Genomic DNA, 27,139 nt, shown 5'->3' with positions numbered 1-27,139 from the left:
AGAATAGCAATGTGGAAATGAAGCCTCATTATTATTGCCTGTTTTTTATTTTTTCTAAGGATATGGACAAGGCTAGCCTTAATTGTCCATCCTCATTGCCCTAATGCGATAGTGAGCTGGTTAACACAGTGAACCAGCTTGCACCATTGGTAATGAATTGACAATTGAATTCAATCTTTGTTTTGTTATTAATTACTTACTGTCATTATTCCTCATTTAAAAGAAGTAGATAAGTTAATTGGAAGAATTATTGTGGCTTACCAACTACATTTATTGCAACATATTTAAGTTGAAGGTAGCAAGAGTCCATTGCAAACTTTACAACGTGAAATCTTGAAACACACGGTGCTATTTAACACAGACAAATATGCAAACATACTAATTAATTCTGAGAAAAAATGGTATGATGAAAATTGCCAGATTCACATTAGCCTTTCGTGTGCACAAACAGGAGAAATTATGGTGTGCAAAGATTTCCCTTCATTCCTTCATGTTTGGTAAATTGGGCAAAGCGTCATGTGGAAAGGATCCTTAGTGCAGTGACTATATGAGTGGACTAGGAGCTTTGCAGAGCCTAAGGTGAAATCCCACCTGTAGGATCATGTGAATTTAATTGGAAAGTATGAATAAAATAACTAGACATCAAAATGTTGACTTCATTATAAGCATAAATTAATGGAGTTAATTTGTGAAGACGACATTTAGAATAGTTGCATGAAAAGGGGAACAAGTGGAACAATAAACCTGTGGAGAGCTGAGTTAATAAATAAACAGTCAAAGTAGATCTTGATGAAACAGAATGTTGCAATTATTCCAAAGATTTAAGGGTAGGAATTCATATAATGGAGTTTCACTTTGGTGGTAAAACTCTGGACAACAATAAGAACAAACATCAATGATTTCTAAAGCCTAATGAGCTGACCTCTATTTACGTGGAGTCAGAAACCTCCCCGAAAGCATTTCATGGGTGGCTTGTTCTAGGTCCCACCCGATAGTCTGTTTCATTGCAGTCAATGGACAAGTTTATCGGGCCGGGCGTGCATTGCCCGGTCAAAATGACAATGTCAGCTTCACCTCACCGCCCAATGTGAATATGGAGGAATTGCAATTTCATACAAAATTCACTGCAACAACATCAGCAACGTTTGTTCATTTAGTTCCTTCAGCATAGTGGACCATCCCAAGGCTACTCATAGGAGCATTTTAAAACAACTTATGGCACTGGGCTAAATAAGGAGACATCATGTCATTTGAGAAATACATTTGTTTAAGGATGCACATTTCAAAAGTGTCTTATAGGGAAAAAGGTGAGGTAAAGATATGGAGAGGAGTAGAGAGGGAATTCTAGAGCCTGGGGCCTAGGCAGCTGTTGACTTCACCAAAAGTGCAACAATGATATTTGGAAATACACAAGACGCCCGAGTTTGAGGAGTGAAGCTGTCTCGGAGGGGAGTATGGAGGGGAAATGAATGGACCTTTTTGAAAAATATGGTGAGAATTTTAAAATGCAAATGTTTCTTGAATGGGAGCCAGTGTAGATCACAGGGGGGATAGGGGACCTAGATTTGTTGAGAGCTAGGACATGAGCATCAGAGATTTGAATTACCTCAGGTTTACAGAGGGTAGAAAGTGGGAGACCAGTATCGAGGAAACAAAGGCAATGATCAAGGTTTCAGCAGTAGATGAGCTGAGACAGGGAAAAGTCAAGCGATGTTACAGCGGTGGAACTATTTGTTGTGGAATTAATATGAGGTTGGATGATCATCTCTAAAGGACAATCTATCACCAAGGTTGCAAAATAACTGACTTAATGTCAAACTGTTTCAGGGAGATGGATAGAGTTGATAGCAAGGGACTTTGGAATGGGGAGCAAAAACAATCATTCTTCAAACTTTGTAAATCTACCACAGCCATTGTTGTAGCTTTTCCTCATCGTTCTGTCAGCCTCACATAGTCAGAAAGAAACTTCCACACTCAGTACCTGAAGGTGCAGGACATTTCCTGGGCAGGAGAAAGTCTTTGGCACATTGATGCACTGTCGACAGGATAGAGTGAATGCTGCCAATTGTGGCCATAAGTAATCCCCTGCTGAATGTCGCCCCTTTTTTAAATACAGCAAACATATCGGCGCTGAAACACTGGCACCACTTCATTTGGAGAAGTATAAGCGCTGCCATGCTGCCTGAAGACTCAGTCATCCCACTTACTTTGCCACAACTTTGAACTTGAACTCATCTTTCGTCACAAGGTAAAACATTTCGTCTGCTTGTATCTTGACATCAAATCTGGGGAGAACTTCAACAACACATTATAATGGTTCTTGTAATGCATGATCATGCAAAATGTTTACAGCTTTGCAGGTAAAATAGCTCATACATTCATCTCAAGGAACAATCTAGGTGTGGTAAATAGACAATGGTCCCAGTAGGCTTGATTCCCATACCACATCTCACCTGCTCCTAGTCTTTCTAGGATTCCTAGTCCAGGATTCTCTTGAGGTTAACTTGCAGGTTGAGTCAGTAGTTAGGAAGGCAAATGCAATGCTGACATTTATTTTGAGAGGACTAGAATATAAAAGCAGGGATGTGCTGCTGAGGCTTTATAAGGCTCTGGTCAGACCATATTTAGAATATTGTGAGTAATTTTGGGCCCCGTATCTCAGAAAGGATGTTCTGGCCCTGGAGAGGGTCCAGAGGAGGTTCACGAGAACGATCTCAGGAATGAAAGGCTTAACATATGAGGAACGTTTGAGGACTCGGGATCTATACTCGATGGAGTTTAGAAGGATGAGGGGGGATCTGATTGAAACTTACAGAATACTGAAAGGCCTGGATAGAGTGGACATGGGGAAGATATTTCCATTAGTAGGAGAGACTAGGACCCGAGGGCACAGCCTCAGAGTAAAGGAAAGTAAACCTTTTAGAGTAAGTTAAAGTAAAGTAAACCTTTTAGAACAGAGATGAGGAGAAACTTCTTTAGCCAGAGAGTGGTGAATCTATGGAATTCATTGCCACAGAAGGCTGTGGAGGCCAGGTCATTGAGTGTATTTAAGACCGAGATAGATAGGTTCTTGACTGGTAAGGGGAGAAGGCGGGAGAATGGAGTTGAGAAACTTATCAGCCATGATTGAATGGCGGAGCAGACTCGATGGGCCGAATGGCCTAATTTCTGCTCCTATGTCTTATGGTCTTATGCTCCAAATTCATCCAGACCCCGGATGTAAATTTTCTTTCACATTCCCAGGACTGAGAATTATGGACCTATATTCTGCTATAGGTGGCAGGATATTTAATTGTATGTTTGTGTAAGGCATGGATATGTAAAAAAACAAGGGGAATTTGATATATACATCTTTTTGCAGTTGCAGAAACCAGTTTAGTGGTGGGCGCATGTGCTTTGTAAGGTGAAACCAGAAGGTGTATTACAATGACAAACAATTCCACACTGAATAACACAATTCTCTACCTTATTAAAAACAATTATACCTCACACAAAGATACTCATCATCGCCATTAAAGCAGAATAATCATGGTCCTTTTGCAGTTTGAATGTGCAATCGCAGTGGGTAGCCAATCACAATAAATACATCTGTGTGCACGTGTGCATGCATATATCTATGAAAATCCTTGTACATGCATGTGACATGTGTGCGCATGTGTATGGCAGATTTGCTGATGTGTAATAATTATGTGCATGGTTGTGGGTGTGGGGTATGTACATGAGCTGCGGGTGTGCATATGTGTACACGTGCATTTGTATGTATTCTCATACACAAGTATGTGCATGATTTTGCATGACCATGTGTGTATTTATCCTTATAAAGGGTATATACGTCTTTCCTTGTACTTAGAACCAAAGAAAAGTTACAGCACAGAAGGAGGCCATTCGGCCCATCTTGTCCATGCCAGCCCGAGGACACCCATATGCCCTTTCTAATCCCACCTTCCTGCACCTGGCCCATAGCCCTGCAACTTACAGCACTTAAGGTGCAGATCCAGGTACTTTTTAAAAGAGTTTAGAGTTTCTGCCTCTACCACCAACTTGGGCAGCGAATTCTAGACACCCACTACTCTCTGCGTAAAAAAGTTTTTCCTTATGTCCCCCCTACACCTTCTGCCACTTATCTTGAATCTATGTCCCCTGGCTCTAGAATTCTCCACCAAGGGAAACAATTTTATCCTGTCCACTCTATCTATTCCCCTCATAATTTTGTACACCTCAATCAAGTTACCTCTCAGCCTTCTTTGTTCTAAGGGAAATAACCCCAACCTATCCAATCTCTCCTCGTAGCTACACTTTTCTAACCCTGGCAACATTCTTGTAAACCTCCTCTGTACTTTCTCCAGAGCTATTACATCCTTCCTGTAATGTGGTGACCAGAACTGCACACAATACTCCAGTTGTGGCCTCACCAGTGTTTTATACAATTCCAACATTATATCCTTACTTTTATATTCTATACCTCTGCCAATGAAGGATTCCATATGCCTTCTTTACAACCTTGTCTACTTGAACTGCTGCCTTCAGGGACCTGTGTACTTGTACGCCAAGATCTCTCACTTCATCTACCCCTCTTAGTATATTCCCATTTATTGTGTAATCCCTGTAACTGTTTGACCTCCCTAAATGTATGACCTCACAGTTCTCTCTGTTAAAATCCATCTGCTACTTTACCGCCCACTCCACCAGCCCATCTATATCATTTTGGAGATTATGGCTATCCTCTACACTATCCACTACTCGGCCTGTGTATGTGCATGTTTATGTACATGCATTTCTGTATTTGCACATGTGCATATGCATGTGTATCTCATACACATGCAGGTATGCACACCAGTTTCAGCACTCTATGGGATAATTGTAACCTAATCAGGCTGCTCCAGTAATGTAAAAGCGAAAAACTGCGGTTGCTGGAAATCCAAAACAAAAACAAAAATAAAAATACCTGGAAAAACTCAGCTGGTCTGACAGCATCTGCGGAGAGGAATACAGTTAACATTTCGAGTCCGCATGACTCTTCAACAGAACTCTGAGTTCTACTTTGGAACAGGAAATTTGAGAGATAAAGGATTTGCGGGAATTTTAATTTGGAACATAGGGAATTTGCTGAGGTAGAATTTGATTTGGTCCTTATCATTTCATGGGTTGTGTGCGTCGCTGGCAAAGCCAGCATTTGATGCTTACCCCGAATTGCTCTTGAAGTGAATTGCTTGCTCCTTTGGTGAGGGCAGTTAAGAATCTATCACATTGCTGCAGGTTTGGAGTCACATATAGGCCAGACTGTGTAAGGATGGCAGATTTCCTACACTGAAGGACATTAGTGAACCGTTTCTTTTGCTGCAGCAATTAGTGATAGTTTGCAGAACTGAAATTAGCATTTTATATGTATGAATTAAATTGCAGATTCCACGAGCTGCCATGGTGGGCTTTGAATCTTGCCCTCAAGGTATTTGCCTAGAACTCTGGATTACCAACCTCATACACTACCACCTCCCCTAATTTAAACAGAGGTAATTAGAGGAGAAGTAATTTGTGGAATGGAAATTTGGGGTATTTAAATTTCAAGGAGAAGGAATTTGGGGGAAAGGGAATTTAGGAGTGAGAATTGTCACAAATGAGCACTTACGACATTACAGCCTTTTAGAAGGGACATTTCCGGTTTCAAATGTTTACATTGACCCTAAAAGCCTTTTTCAAAATGAAAGTGTGGACAGACAGCCTGACACCTTCCTGCATTTGTTCAAAGCTTGGCTAGGAAGAGTCAGCAAAATGCAGACTCCTCCAGGGATGCCCACTGAATCTTAAATTGTGAAAACCCTTTGACTTCTAAGGGAACAGGAGGTAGGTAGAGTCTTCAAAGGGCCTTAGTAAATTTGCTTGTTTGAAACAATACCTTAATGAAAATTAGCATAGCAGCCATGAAGTTTTTGAACTGTATACAGGCGGCTGAAAGAAGCCATCTTGGGTAGCATGGTGCAGAATTCCCAGAAAGATCTCTGAGATACAACAACAGAGAGGGTTTGTGGTCAAAAGGTGGACAAAGTGGAAGATGTTAAGAAATCAACTGCTGTTTTGCTGATTGACTCCAGGCAACATACAAGCGCAGTAACTGCAGAATTCATGGGGAAAAGGAATCACTCTCTCTCTCTCCCAAAAACCTGCTGAGTCCACCTGAAAAGGCAAATCACCAAATATTCAACTACAGAAGCCATCACAGCTGCTAAAATCAGCCTCAAGATTCAACTCATTCACTTCGGAGAGAAAGAATTCAAGCAATGGACACACAATGATACCTCACAAATCTGATTTGAAAGCTCATCTTTAAGTATAATTTTCTCTTCCCTGCATTTTAATCATTGTATCTGTATTTTAGTTAATGACGCTATCACTTTTGCTTAAGTAACTTTCAGCTACTGTTCTGCACTAAACTAATCTTTATCCTAATTAGGACTAAAGATTTTCTGCTGGTTAATTTTAACTTGAATCGTTCGAAAAATTAAAGGGGGCTAAAAGCAAATCCTTCATTCAGGGATGACTTTGAGGATTTTACATGACAGGGTATTTGGGAGAGGCTGAACTTGGGGGAGAGGGCAACTTGTGAAGAGGAAATTTGTGGCATTTTAATGTAGTGGATGATTAATTTGAGGAAGGAAAAAATCAGGGGGGGGGGTGGCAGTTGAAAATTACATTAAAAAATAACACCCGGATTTGTAATAGAATCCAGCCCATGACAGTAAGAGTGTGATTAAATCAGAAGAGCAGCAGTTGCCATTGTGTACAAATATTAGCCTATCAGAGATGAGCTCCAAATATTCAAAAAATAAACACTGTCCAGCAAGTCAAACACTGTCGCTCCCTAGCATCTCTGCTATTTGAAGGGAAGATTAATGCATCCTAGGTGAGTTCATTGAATATATCTCTAGTACTAGCATATTAGATATATCCAATTAGAAGGTGCCAATGATTTTCTGCCTGTTGGTCTGTCTGTTTGTCTGACTCTCTCCCTCTCTCTCTGTATAAGTTTGTGCATTTGTGTGTGTGTCTGTGTAGTGATAACATCACTTTTTTATCTCTGTTCTGTAGTTACCAGCTGTACAATATGACAATTGGTTGACTGGAGATTGCTACATTTAAATCACAGATTGCACAATGCTTGATACATTCAATTCAAACAGGGGTGGTACCCTGTTTGGATGATTTAATTGGTCACACTGATCAGTTCAAAAAGTCAGTGAACAGCTGGGGCTCAGTGAGACCTGTGAGCTGATAAGTAGCTCCATACAGTGGGGAATCACAAGAAGACCACAGGGAGCAAAGAAGGCAGAGCAAGGATTTTGGTTCCCTGCTTCTGAAAGGGGAAGGGCTAAGAGGTGCTTAAGGAAGCCCATGGATGGCATTTTCTGGGTGCAGCTCGGGTGGTTAGAGCTCGGAGAACCCCAGAAGCTGTGCTGTTCCGTACAGTGGAGCCAAGGATCTGGAATTTAAACAGTGATAAATTCTAAAGCCTTGTGAATCCACTTGGACGCAGACTCAAGAGAAAAGAATGAGCCAGTGAGAAGCGAGCATTCACTGAAGCAGTGCGAGTTGGAGTGGCCATTGAGGGAATCCAGAACCTAGATCTCTGAAAGAGAATAGCTGAAATCCCTCATGAGAGAGATATAGTTTTTGATTATCTTTTTTTCTGTGACTCTCATTAATGACTCTTGTTTGGGTGCGTTGCTGAGAAATTCTTGCAATCTGACATGGTTGCATTTCCCTTTAACGGGCAGTTTCTGGTATGTGCAACTACAGTTTGCCTGTCAGTTCATGTTAATTCTGGATGTTAAACTTTAAGATATATATTTTAAATTGTTTTATTTTTAGACTGCCTACAGTAACGTTCATTGGCTTTATTCTCCTACTGAGTGCCTGGGATTTCAAACTTTGTCCACTTCAAACAAAAAGTTACTGGTCCCTGACCGGATTGTGTCAAAGATTGAGGCCTAGCCAGACATCTTATACTCTTCCCCTGCTGTAACTGCACAGAAATTATACTGAGGCAGAATTTTTCAATGGGAAAATAGAAACTTGATTTATGGCCATTTACAGCAGGGAAATGAATTTCACAACACTTTGACTTAAAATCGTCTAACTCACTCAAGGGAAGTTGGACCATTTTATTGACTCCATATTCAAAAGCAATTTTGACCAGCATTCGCAATGCAATACTGAAGGAGTGCTGCACTGGCATTTGAATTGTCTTTTAGATGAGCCTTGAACCCGTGGTCCCATTTACCTGGTTGTAACCGATCTCATAGCAAAGTACAGTTATAAGTATATAGGTATTTTTGAAGAGCAAGGGATTTCTCCTTGATGTCCTAGGCCAACCTTTATCCCTCAGTCAACATCAAACAAAATTCCAGATGATCTGGTCATTATCACATTGTTGTTTATGGGAGTTTGCTTTACACAATTTGACAATGTGTTTCCTGAGTTACAACAGTATGTATACTTCAGCAGCACTCCTTTGGCTTCATGTCTCCACTTAGAAGTTCCTCTCCAAGTCACTGAACATCCTGACTTGGAAATATATCTCTGTTCCTTCACTGTTGCTGGGTCAAAATCCTGGAACTCCCTCCCTAACAGCACTGTGGGTGTACCTACACCACATGAACTGCAGCGGCTCAAGGAGGCAGCTCACCACCACCTTCTCAAGGGCAATTAGGGACGGGCAATAAACGCTGGCCCAACCAGCGAAGCACACATTCCGTGACTGAATTAAAAAGAAAATATAAATATTACTGGATGCCCTGAAGTTGTGAAAAATATTGCACAAATCCTTTCAGATGTATTGCGTCAAAATTTCTCGCCAGAGTAAAGTTTCCTGGTATGTAGTCTCAGTAAAATGATGCAACATTTTATGGACACATTAATAAGGGGAGCAAATAATGATACATACACAGTCAGTATTGACATTGTCTCATTAGTCATTAATAACTACTCACCAAATTCTTTGACTTCAAACTGCACTGAAACTTTGGACATGGGTGAATCCAAAAATTCTGCCTCTATTCGCCAAATTCCGGGTCTTTTATGTAATCATAACAACAAACAAAGCAGACATAAATAACCACATATACATCATTAGTTACTTTCAAAAGTAAAAGCAAGTTTCAAGGCTGCATTTCTAACGTGCATTTGTAAAGTGTGATCGGAGGGAGCTAAATATAACACTGTCATGTAGGCTACCAACATCAGAAGAACTTAATAAATCTGAGAAGGAATAGATTCACATGGTCCCTCGAGCCTGCTCCGCCATTCAATACAATCAAGGCTGATTTTCAGCCTCAGCTCCACCTTCCCATCCATTCCCCGTATCTCTTGGCTCCCTGAGTGTTGAAAGGCCAGTCCATCTCAGGCTAGGGTGAATTCAACAATGGATCATCCACTACCTTTGGGGCAACAGCATTCCAAAGATTCGTTACCTTTCAAGTGAAGAAGTTTCAAACCAGTTCAGCCCTTATCCTGAAACTAGAGTCTACAGCCTAGTGAATAAATCTCTCAGGTTCTACCATGTCAAACCCTTAACTCATCTTGTATGTTTCAATGAGATCACAACTGGTCCTTTTAAACTCGAGAGAGTTCAGGCCAAATTTAGTCAGCCTCTCATCACAGTATGAGCACTTACCCCAAAAACCAATTGAGTGCAACTTCTCTGTACGATCTCTGATGCAATGACATCCTTCCTTAAATATGGAGATAAAACAGAGCCTGAGAATTACAGGGTGAATACCGCCTGCATAAGGAGGTCATTCAGGTGTGTCTACACTGGCTCTCAGCTGGGACAATTCACCTGCTACCTCCACCATGCTCTGACTCAGTGGATTCCAGATCCCAGCCGCAAAGCTGCTTGATGTTTTGTGTCCCAGACTGCTGAGGGAGTCAAGGGAGGAGATCACAGGGGATCTGACCCAAATTGTTAATTCCTCTCTGGTCATGGGGAGGTGCCAGAAGACTGGAGAACAGATAATGTGGTTCCGCTATTTAAGGAGGGTTGTAGAGATAAGCCAGGGACCTACAGGCCAGTGAGTTTCACGTCACTGGTAGGGAAACTATTGGAGAAATTTCTGAAGGAGAGTATCTATCTCCACTTGGAGAGGCAAGATTTGATCAGGGATAGTCAGCATGGCTTTGTCAGAGGAAGGTCATGCCTAACAAATTTGATTGAATTTTTTGTGGAGGTGACCAGATGTGTAGATGAGGGTAGTGTAGTTGATGTAGTTTTTATGGATTTCAGCAAAGCCTTTGACAAGGTCCCACATGGGAACTTATAAAGAAGGCAAAGGCACATGGGATACAGAGTAATTTGATAAGGTGGATTCAAAATTGGCTTAGTTGTAGGAGGCAGCGGGTGATGACAGAAGGATGCTTTAGTGACTGGAAGCCAGTGTCCAGTAGCGGACCACAGGGATCTATGCTGGGTCCCCTATTATTTGTCATTTATATAAACGATATAGATGACTATGTGGGGGGTAGGATTAGTAAGTTTGCGGATGACACAAAGATTGGCCGGGTGGTTAACAGTGAGGTTGAGTGTCTTGGGCTACAGGAAGATATAGACGGGATGGTCAAATGGGCAGATAGGTGACAGATGGAATTTAACCATGAAAAGTGTGAGGTGATACACTTTGGAAGGAGTAATTTGACAAGGAAGTATTCAATGAACGGCATGGCACTAGGAAGTTCTGAGGAACAAAGGGAAGTTGACGTGTGTGTCCATAGATTTCTGAAGGCGGAGGGGCATATTAGTGGGGTGATGAAAAAGGCATATGGGAAAAAGGCATATGGGACACCTGCCTTTATCAGTCGAGGCATAGATTACAAATGTAGGGAGGTCATGTTGGAGTTGTATAGAACCTTGGTGAGGCCACAGCTGGAGCACTGTGTGCAGTTCTGGTCGCCACATTATAGGAAGGATGAGATTGCACTGGAGGGGGTGCAGAGGAGATTCACCAGGATGTGGCCTGGGATGAAACATTTAAGTTACGAAGAGAGGTTGGATAGACTTGGGTTGTTTTCATTGGAGCAGAGAAGACTGAGGGGCGACCTGATCGAGGTGTACAAGATTATGAGGGGCAGGGACAGGGTGGATAGGGAGCAGCTGTTCCTTAGTTGAAGGGTCAGTCACAAGGGGGCATAAGTTCAAGGTGAGGGGCAGGAGGTTTAGGGGGGATGTAAGGAAAAACCTTTTTACCCAGAGGGTGGTGATGGTTTGGAATGCGCTGCCTGGGAGGGTGGTGGAGGCGGGTTGCCTCACATCCTTTAAAAAGTACCTGGATGAGCACTTGGCATGTCATAACATTGAAGGCTATGGGCCAAGTGCTGGCAAATGGGATTAGGTAGGTAGGTCAGGTGTTTCTCACGTGCCGGTGCAGACTCGATGGGCTGAAGGGCCTCTTCTGTACTGTGATTCTGTGATTCCGATTCTATGTTTTTCCATGCCTCCATTGATTCTTTTACCAATTGCCTTAGCTCTGTGCCTTCTTGTTCTAGATCCTTCCAAAAATAGGAACAGTTTTTCCCCCTATTCACTATCCAAATCCCTCAAGATTTTGCATACCTCTAGTAAATCTTCACTCAAGCTTATCTCCATGTAAAAAAAAAATCCCAAACTCTTCACTCCTTCTATGTAACTGAAGCTCCGCACTCCAGGAGCTATTTCAGTTTATCTTTTTGACACTTTTTCTAATGTCTTCACATTTTTCCTAAAGTGCAGGGCACAGAACAGGACACAATACTGCAATTGAGGCTGAATCAGTGTTCTATAGACATGTAACATAGCCTCCTTGCTTTTGAACACTGAGCCTCTATTAATGAAGCCTAAGATACAGTTCTTTTACTGATTGATTTAAATCTGCACCCTCACGTTCCCAAACCTTTCATGAGCACAAACAGTTTCTCCCTATCCATTCCATCCAGACCTCTCAAGTTTTTGAATACTTTTACCAAATCTCCTCTCAGCAATGATTTCTCAACGGAAAACAGTTCCAACTTCTAAAATCCATCTCCATAACAGAAGTTCTTCACCCCAGGAATCATTCTTGTGAATCTCTTCCACCCTCTCTCCGATCCCTTCATATCCTTCCCAAAGTGCAGCTCCCAGAATTGGACGCAATACTCCAAGGGTGAGATAGAGTTTTATACAAGTTTAACGCAACCTCTTTGCTCTTGTACGCTATACCACATTTCATAAAGCCAAGGATACTCAATGCCTTATTAACTGCTCTCACAACCTATCCTGACACCTTCAATGTATTATGCACATATATAGGCAGCTCCCTCAGCTCCTGTACTCCCTTTTGAATTGCGCCCTTTATACTGCCAGTCCAATTTAATTCTACTAAAATGGATCACTTCACCCTTCTCAGAATTAAATGTAATCGCCACTTGTCCTCCTAATCCAACACCATTTCTATGCCCTTTTGAAATTCTACACTATCTTTCCCTCTGTTCACAATGCTTCCAAGTTTCGCATCATCTGCAAACTTTGAAGTTGTGCCCTGTACATGAAGGTAAAGGCCATTGACATATATAAGGAGCAGCAGGGGTCCTAACACTGACTGCTGAGGAACTCCATTCTAAACAGTCCTCCAGTCCACAAAACATTCCTAACCATTTATTTCCTGCCTCTTAGCCAATTTCATATCTATGCTGCTACTGTCCATTTATTCCATGCTCTCTTATTTTGCTCATAAGCCTGCTTTATGCTGCTGGTATGAACACTATGTGGCTATTAATTCTGTCCAGAATTGTTGTTTCTAGAAGCTTTCCCACCATTGATATTAAATTGACCTTTTTAAATGTATTATTTCATGGGATGTGAGTGTCTCTAGCAATGCCAAAATTTCTTACCCATCTCTAATTATCATAGAGCTATGTGCTTTGCCATTTCAGAGAGCAATTTAGAGTCAACCCTTCAAAAAGTCACATCCTCCAAAAAAAATACATAAAACCATGGTGAATTTGTCTGATCTCCTGACAGATACATACTAGAATTTTCCCAATGACCGACATCAACCTAACTGCCTAATTTAGTTACCTAGGTTATTATTTACCCAGGTTTAGTTATCTAGTTTATTACTCCCTGCTGTCTGGAATATCAGAATTAGGTTTGGTAACCTCCAATCTTGTAGAACCGCTCCAGAACCTGGGGTATTTTGGAGAATCATAACCAGCAGATTCACTGTCTCTTTTAGATCCCTATGATGTAAACCATGAAATCCCGAAATTCCTCAGATGTTAGACCCTTCAGTTTCTCCAATATGTTTCTTTTTCTGATATTAATTACATTCAGTTATTCACTCTTGTTAGTGCTTTGGTTACCCTGTGTTTCTGGTATACAGTTTGGGAAGCTGTTTGTCAATGGGCCATGAATGGCAACGAAAGGGTGGAAAGATAAGCCCAGGGCTGGGGAAGGTTCTAGAAATGATAATTTGGAACAGAATTAATGGTCATTTGGGAAAATGTCAATTAATTAAGGAACGCCACTATAGATTTGTTAATGGAAAGTCATGTGTAAGTAACTTACTGGATTTTTTATGACGAGTTAGGATAAAAAGGTTGATAAGGGTAATGATGTTGATAAAGTGCTGCAGAGCAGATTAAAGTTTGAGTTCAACAAAGAAAGGGGAAAGTAGCAATACACTGTGACTCAACCAAAGTTTGGCTGGGTGACTGTTTTTTCGACTGGAGGAAGGTTTGTAGTTGTGTTACCCAGGAGTCGGTGTTAGGACCCGTGCTCCTCTTGATACACGTTAATGGCTTAGACTTGGCTTGGCTTACAGGGCACAATTTCAAGATCTGCAGACATCATAGGAAGTGGAGGTATTGTGAACTGTGAGGAGGATAGCGTAGGACTTAATAAGATCTTTCAAAGAAGAAAGGTTGGCAGAATAACCTGACAAGTGTCAAATGAAATTTTGTTCGGAGAAGTGTGAAGTGACTTGTCACGGCACAGCAGATGGTAAATTCTGAGATGCTCAAATCCCAGAGAGAAACTTGAAACAGCTGCCACAACTGTTTTTGCAATTTGTATTTTTACTTCATGCCTTGAATTCAGTAGTAATAAGTCCACCGAGTCTTAGAGGTTTTTTACAAAACTAAATTAAATATTTATTAATAAAATAAATGATTTTAAGCACATGCATAGGTCTACAAATTACTACTATGATAACTCCTAGCTCTCCTAATTAATCTAACTCCCAGTTATGCCTCCATTAAGGCAACAGTAAAACAACATAGATTTCAACAGACCCAGGCAAAGCACACAATACCCTGGACAGTAATATTTAAAATTAATTCTCTTAACTTGTTCCTGGAGACAGCAGTTTGGTACATAGGGGCTGAAGGCTTTTCACACTTCTTAGAATGCCTTCTTCCTTACACATTACCTCATCTCCTTTGTACATGTTTCTCCCTTTTTAATGTAAATCCCATTGTTCCAATATGTCTTTGCAACTGTACTTGTTCCATAATATAAATCTTTCATAGTACTTATATTATCAGTAATCTTTGGGGAAAAATAAACACACTGTTTGGCTTAGCCTCTGTTGGCTAGGTGTAACACCTCACCATCTCTTTGAAATTCACTACTCGGGTTTATCTAAAAATGCAACTGTTCTTCATACCTCACATTCTAAAACTTCAACCATGTTTACGTATTTAGCATTTCAAACATAGTTTCCCTTCTGACACATCAAAGCACCCAGACTAGCTATTTGCAATTCAATTAACACACGCACCTATACAAATTAATCTAAACCCCACTATTGAATAACCCACTATCTTTACAATAAATTACAATAATATTATGGAAATTATTATATTTTCATGACATGACTCATGTTGGTAAGAAGAATGAGGAAAGACAATACAAAATTAAGGGTACAATGCAAAAGGGGGTATAAGAGCAGAGGAACCAGGGTGTATTTATGCATAAATATAACAGTGACAGGACAGGTTGAGAGATTTCTTGATAAAGCAATCAGCATCCTAGCTTTTATTAATAGAGGCGTAGAGTACAAAAGCAAGGACGTTGTGTTAAACCTCCATAAAACATAAGTTAGCCTCAACTGGCACATAGCGTTCAGTTCTGGGCACCCCACTTTAGAAAATGTGTGAAGGCATCGGACAGAGTGCAGAAAAGATTCACGAGAATGGTTCTGGAGAGAAAGAGAGAGAGTATGAGAGAAAAAAGCACAACTAGAGAGACCGATGGAGATGGAAAGAGAGTGAGAGAAAGGGAGAGAGAAAAAAGTTGTAGGGAGCACAGCTATTTTGTTGCAGCACAGAAATAAATTATTGCAGATGCTGAAAAGAAAGGAAATGCTAGTAATAGCCAGTAAAGATATGTCAGAATTTTTGGAGAGAGAAATGGAGTTAATGTTTCCGGTCGATGATTGTTCATCAGAATAAAGCCGAACCTATGGAGTACTTGCTACATTTTGCTTTAAATTTGCGAAACTATTCAACCAAAAGATACTTTTTTTTAAAAAAAGATAGTCAATCTTAGCTCTTTATTGATTGAGTATTTTTTTGCTAATCGCTTCCATCTTAATATAGGAACACAGGACACAGCAGTATGAGTCTCATAGAACCTGCACCGCCATTTGATAAGATTGTGGCTGATCTGATTATTGTCTCAACTCGACTTTACCATATGCCCCCCACCCACCCAGAACACTTGACTCCCTTGCCTATCAAAAATATATCTTAATTGACTTGAATAAAATCAATGACCAACGCTCCTCTGCTAACAGTCACTGAAAGGAAAAAAATCTTCATTTCCGTCTAAAATTGGCAACACATAGTTTAAAGAAAACTCTCTCCTTTTTTTTTATTGAAACTGTGGTAAACTCTCCATGTGTTGGAGTCATATCTGGCACAAAGGAACTTTGTTGTGGTTGTTGGACATGAATCATCTCAGGCATTGGACATCGAGGCAATGTTCCGGAGGGTAGTGTCCCACATGCAACCACCTTCAGCTGCTTCATCAATGACCTTCCCTTAATTCCTTTCTTCGGAGCTCAAGAAGAGTCATATGGACTCGAAACATTAACTCTGTCTTTCTCTCCACAGATGCTGTTAGATCTGCTGAGTTTTTCCAGCATTTTCTGCTTTTGTTTCAGTATCCTGGTAAATCTCCTCTGCACCCTCTCCAATGCAATCACATCCTTCCTTTATTGTGGTGACCAGAACTGCAAGCAGTATTCCAGTTGTGGCCTAACCAGCGTTTTATACAGTTTCAGAAAAACCTCCCTGTTCTTGTATTCTATGCCTTGGCTAATAAAGGCATATCCCACATGCCTTCTTAACCACCTTATCTACCTGTCCTGCTACCTTCAGGGATCTGTGGATGTGCATACCAAGGTCCCTCTGATCTTCAGTACTTTCCAGGGTTCTACCATTCATAGCATTATCCCTTGTCTTGTTAGCCCTCCCCAAGTGCATTACCTCACACTTTTCTGGATTGAATTCCATTTGCCACTGCTCTGCCCACCTGACCAGTCCATCGATATCCTGCTGCAGTTTACGGCTATCTGCCTCACTATTTACCACCTTACCAATTTTCGTGTCATCTGCGAACTTCTTGATCATACCCCCCATATTCAAGTCCAAATCATTTATGTACAACACAAACAGCAAGGGCCCCAGCACCGAGCCCTGTGGAACCCCACTGGAAACAGGCTTCCAGTCACAGGAACATCCTCTACCATCACCCTCTGCATCCTGTCTCTCAGCCAATTTTGGATCCAACATGCCACTTTGCCTTGGATCCCATGGGCTCTTATTTTCTTGACCAGTCTGCCATGAGGGGCCTTATCAAAAGCCTTGCTAAAGTCCATGTGGACCACACCTAATGAATTATCCTCATCAACACTCCTGGTTACCTCCTCAAAAAATTCGATCAAATTTATCAAACACGACCTTCCCTTAACAAATCCATGCTGACTATCTTTGATTAATCTGTGTCTCTCCAAGTGCAGGTATATTTTGTCTCTCAGAATTATTCCTAGTAACTTCCCCACCACCAAGGTTAGACTGACTGGCCTGTAATTTCCTGTTCTATCCCGTCTTCCCTTTTTTAATAATGGGACAATGTAGTCCTCCAGTCCTCTGGCGCCTCACCTGTGGCCAGAGAGGATTTGAAAATTACTGCCAGGGTCCTTGATATCTCTTCCCTTGCCTCCCTCAACAGCTTGGGGTACATCTCATCTGGGCCTGTGGATTTATTCACTTTTAAGGCCACTAAACCAACTAGTACCCCCTCTCCCTCTATGTTAATTTCCTCTAATATTTCACAGTCCTCCACCCTGATGTCTATACCTGCGTCGTCCTTTTCCATTGTGAAGACCGACACAAAGTATTCATTGAGGACTGTACCCACGTCTTCTGGGTCCACACACAGATTATCCCTATGGTCCCTAATTGGCCCTACTCTTTCCCTAGTTATTCTCTTGCTCTTAATATATATTAAAAGCTCCTTTGGGTTTTCCTTTATTCTACCCACTATTGCTTTCTCATGCATTTGCTTAGCTTTCCTAATTTTATTTTTAAGTTCCCCTCTGCACTTTTTTATGCTCCTCTAAGGAGGCCATATTGAGCCCTCGGTATTTGCCATAAACTTCTCTTTTTTTCTTAATCCTAACCTTTATGTCCCTTGGCATTCAGGGTTCTCCTGACTAGTTCCCCCCTTTGTCTTTACAGGAACACACTTGCCCTGTACTCTTGCTATTTCCTCCTTGAATGCCTCCCACAGCCCTGACACAATTTTAACTGCAAGAGCTGCTCCCAGTCCACTTGGGCCAATTCACATCTCATCTTAGTAAAATTAGCCTTTCCCCAGTTTAGAACTTTTATTTCCAGCCCAACCTTATCCTTTTCCATAACTATCTGAAAATCTGAGTTATGGTCACAATCTCCAAAATGCTCCCCTACTGATATGCCTTCCACCTGCCGGGGCTCATTTCTGAATATTAGGTCCAGAACTGCCCCCTCCCTTGTTGGGCTTTCTATGTATTGGCTAAAAAGTTCTCCTGGATGCAACTTAAGCATTTTGCTCCCTCCCTACCTTGCACACTAAAACTATCCCAGTTAATATGGGCAGTTAAAATCCCCTACTATTACTGCCCTATTCTTTTCACACTTCTCTGAAATTTGATTACATATTTGATCCTCTATCTCCCCCTGCTTGGGGGCCCATAGAAAACACCCAACAGAGTGTTTTCCCCTTTTGTGTTTTTTACTTCTACCCAAAGGCTTCGTTTGATGATCCTCCCAAGATATCATCCCTCTCACTGCTATAACTGATTCCTTGATCAATATTGCAATCCCCTCTCCTCTTCTACCCCCCTCTATCTCATCTGAATACCCTATAACCAGGAATGTTGAGCTGCCAATCCTGCCCTTCTTTTAGCCAAGTCTCAGTCATAGCTATGACATCATACGCCCAAGTGTCTCTCTGTGCCCTCAGATCATCTGACTTATTCCTCAGGCTACTTGCATTAAAATATATTCCATTCAGGCTTGCTAAACTCACTTTGTCCTTCCCTAGCCTGTGTTTCCTCTGCCTTCCAGACTCACTTACTAGCGTTTTAACTTCTAATTCCATCTCAGATTCTCTCCCCTCTGAACTACATTTCAGGATCCCATCCCCCTGCCAATTTATTTTAAATCGGCCCCACAGCATTAGCAAACCTCCCCGCGGGGATGTTGGTCCAGTTCCTGTTCAAATGTAACCCGTCCAACTTGTACAGGTCCCACCTCCCCTAGAAATGCTCCCAATGCCCCAGGAATCTAAAGTCCTTCCTCTTGCAGCACCTCTCCAGCCACACATTCATCTGCTCTACCCTTCTGTTCCTATACTCACCACTGCATGGCACCGGGAGTAATCCCGGGATTACTACCTTTGAAGTCCTGCTTTTCAATTTTCTACCTAACTCCCTAAAGTCTGTTTGCAGGGCTTCATTTCTCTTTCTTCTTATGTCATTGATCTCAACATGGACCACAACCTTCAGAATGCCCTGCAGCTATTCTGTAACATCCTTGACCCTGGCACCTGGGAGGCAACATAGCATCCTGAACTCCCCAAAGCCTTTCCAGCATCCACAAGGCTCAAGTCCAGAGTGTAATCCATTTCCTTGGATGAGTGCAGTTCCAACAACTCTCAAGAAGCTTGACACCATCCAGGAAAAACAAGCCCCCATGATTAGCACTCCAACCACCAGCTTCAAGGGAAACAAAGAGTAGGAATAAACAGGTCATTTTCCGAATGGCGGGCAGTGACTAGTGGGGTACAGCAGGGATCGGTGCTGGGACCCCAGTTATTCACAATATATATTAATGATTTAGATGAGGGAATTAAATGTAATATCTCCAAATTTGCAAATGACACAAAGCTGGGTGGGAGGGTGAGCTGTGAGGAGGATGCAGAGATGCTTCAGTGTGATTTGGACAAGCTGAGTGAGTGGGCAAATGCATGGCAGATGCAGTATAATGTGGATAAATGTGAGGTTATCCATTTTGGTAGCAAAAGCAGGAAGGCAGATTATTACCTGAATGGCTATAAATTGAGAGAGGGGAATGTGCCACAAGACCTGGGTGTCCTTGTACACCAGTCACTGAAGGTAAGCATGCAGGTGCAGCAGGCGGTAAAGAAGGCAAATGGTATGTTGGCCTTCAAAGCCAGAGGATTCGAGTACAGGAACAGGGATGTCTTGCTGCAATTGTACAGGGCCATGGTGAGACCACACCTGGAATATTATGTGCAGTTTTGGTCTTATCTGAGGAAGGATGTACTTGCTATAGAGGGACTGCAGCGAAGGCTTACCTGACCTATTCCTGGGATGGTGGGAATGATATATGAGGAGAGATTGAGTTGATTAGGATTATATTCGCTGGAGTTCAGAAAAATGAGGGGGATCGCATAGAAGCCTATAAAATTCTAACAGGACTAGACAGGGTAGATGCAGAAAGGATGTTCCCGATGGTGGAGGAATCCAGAACCAGGGGTCACAGTCTGAGGATATGGGGTAGACCATTTAGGACTGAGATGAGGAGAAATTTCTTCACCCAGAGAGTGGAATTCGTTACCACAGAAAGTAGTTGAGACCAAAACATTGTATGCTTTCAAGAAGGCATTAGGTATAGCTCTTGGGGCGAAAGGGATCAAAGGGTATGGGGAGAAAGCGGGAGCAGGCTATTGAGTTGGACGATCAGCCATGATCATAATGAATGGCAGAGCATGCTTGAAGGGCCGAATGGCCTACTCCTGCTCCTAGTTTCTATGTTTCTATGTTTCAACATTCACTCCCTCCACCACCAATGTGGCAGTGTGCACCATCTACAAGATGCACTGCAGCAACTCATCAATGCTCTTTTGACAGCACCTTCCATCTAAAAGGACAAGGGCAACCTTGCATGGGAACAGCTCTACCTGCAAGTCTCCCAGCAATTCACACACCATCCTGACTTGGAACTGTATCGCTGTTCCTTCACTGTCACTGAGTTAACCTCCTGAAACTCCTTTCCTAACAGCACTGTAGACATACCTACTTCACATATACTGCACCTCTTCAAGAAAGTGGCTCACCACCTTCTCTAGGATAAATAGGGATTGGCAATAAATGCTGGTCAAGCCAGCAATGCCCAAATCCCGCTTACAATTACATAGAACAATACCTCGACTCACAGGAGCTACCTTGAAATTCCACATCACCTCAACTTATAAATTCTATTCTTCTGTTCATACTCTGGCTGATTTGATGAATCTGGAAATCCTGTACATTCTATGTCAATTATTAGAAAGAGATAAAGATAAGCTAATACATGGCCAGGTAGATGGGTGCTTTCGGGTTGCAAACTGGATTTACAGCCGTTGGTATTACCCTTTGTTGATTCCAGAGTAACAGTTAAGTCGATGATGAAGATTGACATTGCCAATGAAAGATTGTTTTCATTGACTTGGAACAGAAACACGGGACCACAGGCTCAGGATAGAGGAACAATCATTTAGGACAGAGGTGAAGGGAAATTTCTTCACTAAAAGAATTGTGATCTTTGGAATTTTCCACCCCGGAAGGTTGTGGAAGTTCTCTCTCTGACTATATTTAAATCTAGGATAGACAGAGTATTGTTCTCTCAGGCATTAAAGGGATATGGGAAGCAGCCAGGAAAATGGAGTTGAAGCCCAGGATCAGCTGTTATCACATTGAATGGCAGAGCAGGTTCAACCGGCCATTTGTTCCATCCCTACTCCTATACCTTGTGTTTTTGATCAGGCGTCGAGCCGGTTAATACTGTCACATATACAGTGCAAGTTATTACTTTATTAGATACAGCATAAGGCTGTGTTCCTCCTGCATTATCTACAGCGTAAAGCTATGTTAGTCCTTTAATATCCATAGTATAAGGATGGTTTACTCTTGTAATATGCAATGTGTAACAATGGGCTATTCCTGTAATATCCACAATATAAGAGTGCGCTGCCCCATCGGCAAACGAGGGCAAAGTCAATCCAGCTAATTACTGCCACATCAGTCTGTTCTCGATCGTCAGAAAAGCGATGTAAGCAGCTGCCAAGAATTTTAAGTGATACTTACAAAGCAATGACCTCTCACTAATGCTCTTCTCAGATTCTGCTAAGGCCACATGATTTCTGACCTCATTACAGCTTTGGTAAGAACATGGTCATTTGAGTTCAACTCAAAAGGTGAGGCAAGGTTGAGTGCCCTTGACATCAGTGCATCATTTGTCAGAGTGAGGTAGCAAAGAGTCCTAGCAACATTGAAGTCAATGTGAATAATGGAAATGAATCTCCACTGGTTGGCGTTATTCCTTGCTGCCAGCCTTCCCACTCGATGATGGTGTGCGTGGTATTGGCCAACTTTGTGTTAAGCATTGCCTGGTGTTGCTCAGGGTCTCGACTCTGGCATCACAGTCTCTGCTGTGTTTGCAACAGATGACAATGGTGGGATGAGAAAGTTTGCTGGTCTGCATTCACTGGCTCCTCTTCTCGGCCAGCTGTGCGTTTCCTAGCATCCTGTCTCCAGAGTTTGCGTCCCCCAGCAGCTCTCTCCCCCTTGTCAGTGTAGATGTATGTCATTCAGTGTAGATGTATGTCATCTTCATCTCTAGCTTGCAGGTGTCCTTGTAGTGGTGGTATGGGTGCCACGTGGTCAAGACCCATTGGCCAGTTCACCAAACAGAATGTCTTTAGGTATCCAGCCATCATCCATCCAATAAACGTGGCCAAGTCGGCACATACATCATGGGCTTAGCATACTCCAGGACTTCTGAGTTGGGACCTTGTCCTGCTGTAGAGATACCAAGAATACATCTGAGACAGTGGCTGTGGAACCTGTCCAGCCTTTTCCTACCTAGCATACACTGTCCAGATCTCAGCACTCAGAGCAGTGTGCCCAGGATGCAGGATTTGCAGCCTTTCACTTTCATCTTCTCACTCAGTTTTCTGTTATCCTACCCTTGCTGCATATTTCGCAATGTCTGTTTATTTTACCGTCAGGTAACAAATTGTTTCTCCTTGTGGGGCTAACAGGATGGATAAAGTCAACTATGATAGAGAACATTTTGAGATTCACCAAGCAATCAAAGCAATCAAATCTGGCAGCGATTCTCTTTGATGTATGACTGCTGCCATAGGCCTTCAGGTCACAGAACTGACGGAAAGCTGGTGAGCCTTGCTTGTCTGAGATTGAAGACAAAGTTGTGCCATATCCTCTACACTTACGATACTTCACTAGCATTCCATAGCTAAGAAACAATAAACAGTTTGGTTTGACCATTGTCATCAGGAAGTGAAATTAAATGGTTCAGCATGTTGCCACAACATCGTCCATCAGCTTTGCCAATGCAATGTTGGACGGAGAGCAAAGGAAAATAGTTACAGTTGTGGGAGGTCAATCATCCTATTCCCAGGACATCTCCGTGGGAGTTCCTCATTGCTCTTCAGCTCCTTCATCAATGACCTTCCCTCCATCTTAATGTCAGAGGTGAGGCTGTTCGATGATGATTGCACAAAGCACCAGGTATAACTCTTCAGCAGCTTAAGCAGTCCATGTTGATATATAGCTGTAGAATATTTAGTCTTGGGCTTTTAAGTGGCAAGCAGCATTCATGCCAAACTTTTGTCAGGTGATGACCATCTCTAACAGGAGAGTGTTGAACCATCTCCCCTTCATATTCAATGGCATTACCATTGCTGAATCGACCACGAGCAACATCCTAGGGGTTAACATTAACATTGACCAGAAATTGAACTGGACTAGCCATACAAGAGCAGGTCAGAAGCTGGGATTCTTGCAACGAGTAACTCACATGCTGACTCCCCAAAGCCTGTCCACCATCTACAAGGCACAAGTCAGGAATGTGATGGAGTACTCTCCACTTGCCTGGATAAATGCAGCTCCCAAAAATCCTCGAGAAACTCAACATCATCCAGAACAAAGTTGCCTAGGTGAATGGCGTTCCATCTGCAAGCTTGTACTGCCTCCAGCACCAACGCACTGTTTCTACCATCTCCAAGATGTGCTGCAGGAACCTGCCCAGGGTCCTTTGATAGTATCTTTCAAACTCAGAGATCTACCACCTAGAAGGGCAAGGGCAGTAGACACATGAGGCAGCCATCTGCAACTTGGGACTGTATCAGCATTTGTTCACTGCGCTGCTTCAAAGTCATGGAACACCCTTCCAAAAAAGTGTGTGTTATACCAGGAGGGACTGCAGTGCTGCAAGAGGGCAGCTCTGCATTACCCTCTCAAAAACAATTAGCAATGGAGAACAAAAGCTCACCATGTGAGAGTCATGCACATACCACAAATGGATAAAAAATAATTCAATGTTGAGGAATCGGATACTGCTCCTTAATAACCTGATTGTTTGGCTGGGTTACTTGTGTAATATTCGCCTGGTAAGGTTGGGTTACTCTTGTAATACCTACAGTGTAAGGCTTGACAATTCATATCACATTTACAGTGTAATTGGGGTTACTCCGATATTTTCTTCAGCACGAGGCTGTGTTACTCCTGTCATGTTCAGAGTATAAGGCTGAGTGACTCCTGCTGTTTCCAAAATGGAACACATGTTTACTCCCCGCGATACCTACCCAGTTTTGCAGGGTTACTCTTGCATCATTCAACCTGCAAGACTGTGTTACTCCCGTGATATCTACATTATACGGTTTGGTTACTCTTCAAATAGTCAAGGTGTAAGTCTCGGAAAAAGGAACTGAGGTGGTGCTACACTGTCACAAGTACAGTGCTAAAGGAGTGCTTCACTGTCCATGCCGAAATATCAAGGAAGTGCTGCACTTTTGGTGCTCTACATTTCCAAGGCAGTGCTGTATTTTCGGAGACATAGTAATTAGGGAGTGCTGTAATGTCAGAGAAAAAGTGAGGAATGACCATTGCACTGTCAGAAGGACAGTACTGAGTGAGTGCTGACTTTGTCAGAAGGATAGTACTGAGTAAGCACTGCACAGTCAGAGGGTTAGTGCAGAGGAAGTACTGCATTCACAGAGAATAGTACTGAGGGAGCGCAGCACTGTTGGAGGCTCAGTACTGAGGGAACACAGCACTGTTGGAGGGTCAGTACTGAGGGAGCGTGGCACTGTTGGAGGGTCAGTACTGAGGGAGTGCCACATTGTTGGTGGGTCAGTCGTTAGGGAGCACTGTACTCTTGGAATGTTGTACTGAGAGAGTTGCAGCCCTGTCAGAGGGTCAGTACTGAGGGAGTGCTGCACTCTCGGTGGGTCAGTCGTTAGGGAGCACTGCACTCTTGGAATGTTGTACTGAGAGAGTGCAGCCCTGTCAGAGGGTCAGTACTGAGGGAGTGCTTCATTGTCAGAGGGTCAGTACTGAGGGAGTGCTGCACTGTCAGAGGGTTAGTATTGAGGGACTGCTGCACTGTTGGAGGGTCAGTACTGAGGGAGTGTTGTACTGTCGGAGGGTCGGTACTGAGGGACTGCGGCACTGTCGGTGGGTCAGTAGTGAGGGAGCACTGCACTGTCAGAGGGTCAGTACTGAGGGAACGCTGCGCTGTAGGTGGGTCAGTAGTGAGGGAGCGCTGCACTCTTGGAATGTTGTACTGAGAGAGTGCAGCCCTGTCAGAGGGTCAGTACTGAGGGGGTGTTTCACTGTCAGAGGGTCGGTACTGAGAGAGTGCTGCACTGTTGGAGGGTCAGTACTGAGGGAGTGCTGTACTGTTAGAAGGTCAGTACTGAGAGAGTGCTGTACTGTCGAAGGGTCAGTACTGAGGGAGTGCTGTACTGTCGAAGGGTCAGTACTGAGGGAGTGCTGTACTTCGGAGAGTCGGTACTGAGGGAGTGCTTCACTGTAATAGGGTCAGTACTGAGGGAGTGTTTCACTGTCAGAGGGTCAGTACTGAGGGAGTGCTTCACTGTCAGAGGGTCAGTATTGAGGGAGTGCTTCACTGTCAGAGGGTCAGTCCTGAGGGAGTGCTGTACTGTTGGAGGGTCAGTCTTGAGGGAGTGCTGTACTGTTGGAGGGTCAATACTGAGGGAGTGCTGCACTGTCAGAGGGTCAGTTCTGGGAGAGTGTTACACTGTTGCAGGGCAAGTACTATAGAGTGCTGCCCTGTCGGAAGGTCAGTGTTGAGGGAGTGCTGCACTGTTGGAGGGCAGCAATGGGTGTGCTTCCCATTGTCAGAAACCCGTGTCTGCCGAAACATTAAACTGACATGTCATTGGCCTTTTCAGGTGGATGTAAATATGCCGGATGTCATTTAATCCTTGGCAATAACTCTGCCTGGAAACAAATCATTTACTTGCTATCATATTGCTAATTGTGGGAGCTTGCGGTACATAAATTGGCAGCCACATTTCCTTTATGGCACCAATGACAACAATTCAAATGGATTCCATTGGCTTTAAACATCCTGTTATCATGGCAGGCCTCTATCAATGGATGTCTTTCTGACTTTATTGTCTTACAGGATTGCCCCTTCAATTCTCCGCTGAATGTTTCAGAAGTGAAATATTTCAATAACTTACTCCTCGTTATCGGGGATTTTGGTTCGAAGCAACTTGATTTTCTCGGACATCCAGTCAGCTCCCATCAGTTGCATGTTTCGGGAGTTCTGTGAAGCACAAAACACAGGAACTGTTAAAGCGGATGTGTGGGGCACAGCTGTGCAATGGGGCCTTCTGAGGCTTTCACTTTCCACACTTTTTAATGAAATTCTTTGATAGTGGTTAAGTGGAACGTTCAGTCATTACAGCATCACAACTATTCCATAATATCCCGAATGCAATTAAACAGACTGAACAGTTTGGGCATCTCCCTGTGAAACTATGCTGAATGGAATGATAGGCCTGCGGTGTTATTGCTTTCCATACCAACATCTTCTTCAAAAAGAGGCAATTTTCACTTTCGGCATGGGTGGAGAATGAATGCGTATCTGAACAGCCATTGGGCTCAAACCTTCTTTCCACCACAGTCACCTTTCTGTCCCACAAAAGGTGAGGACCAGGCACCCCAACTGCCCCCATCCACAGGCAAAATTGGATCTGAAACTCCCATCAAATTATTAATGCTTTGTTCCAATGAACCAAATGTGATACATTTCCCCCATCATAATTCTAAATGAAGCAGTCTTAGCCTCACACATCCGCCGGGAAATGGATGGGATTAGGTGCAACGCTGGATTCAATCCCAAGGGACGGCGGAGTATAGAGTCAGCGTTCCACCCAATCCCATGGGTTCCTGCCCAATGGTTAGGTAACAACTACTCGTCTCACCATCCCCACTATTATAATTTATTATTGGGTCATTACTGGCCCTCTAGTTCCCTCTGTCCATTGTCACACATTCCCAACATGTGTGTGAGAGAACAGGAATTTAAAAGCAAAAAACTGCGGATACTGGAAATCCAAAACAAAAATAAAAATACCTGGGAAAACTCAGCAGGTCTGACAGCATCTGCGGATAGGAACAGAGTTAACGTTTTGAGTCCGTATGACTCTTCAATAGAACTAAGTAAAAATAGAAAAGAGGTGGAATATAAGCTGGTTTAAGTGTGGGGTGGGACAGGTAGAGCTGGATAGAGGGCCAAGCTATCACTGGCC

The 27,139-nt window shown here is 42.8% G+C and overlaps 1 protein-coding gene across 1 annotated transcript in view; it reads right to left on the bottom strand.

Annotated features, from left to right (window-relative positions):
- The window catches only part of LOC144674800 (complement C4-like), a 141,244-nt gene that overhangs the window by 74,967 nt on the left and 39,138 nt on the right, over positions 1-27,139 (bottom strand). Inside the window, exons 5-7 of the mRNA XM_078535996.1 lie at positions 26,066-26,151; positions 8,985-9,067; positions 2,208-2,295 (exon numbers count right to left, since the gene is read on the bottom strand). Coding sequence (XP_078392122.1) covers positions 2,208-2,295; positions 8,985-9,067; positions 26,066-26,151 — 257 coding nt within the window. The remainder of the gene's footprint in view (positions 1-2,207; positions 2,296-8,984; positions 9,068-26,065; positions 26,152-27,139) is intronic.

Source organism: Cetorhinus maximus, unplaced genomic scaffold (assembly GCF_964194155.1).
Source record: "Cetorhinus maximus unplaced genomic scaffold, sCetMax3.hap1.1 HAP1_SCAFFOLD_805, whole genome shotgun sequence".
Classification (NCBI taxonomy): Eukaryota; Metazoa; Chordata; class Chondrichthyes; order Lamniformes; family Cetorhinidae; genus Cetorhinus; species Cetorhinus maximus.
This window is presented reverse-complemented; position numbering and strand designations above follow the sequence as displayed.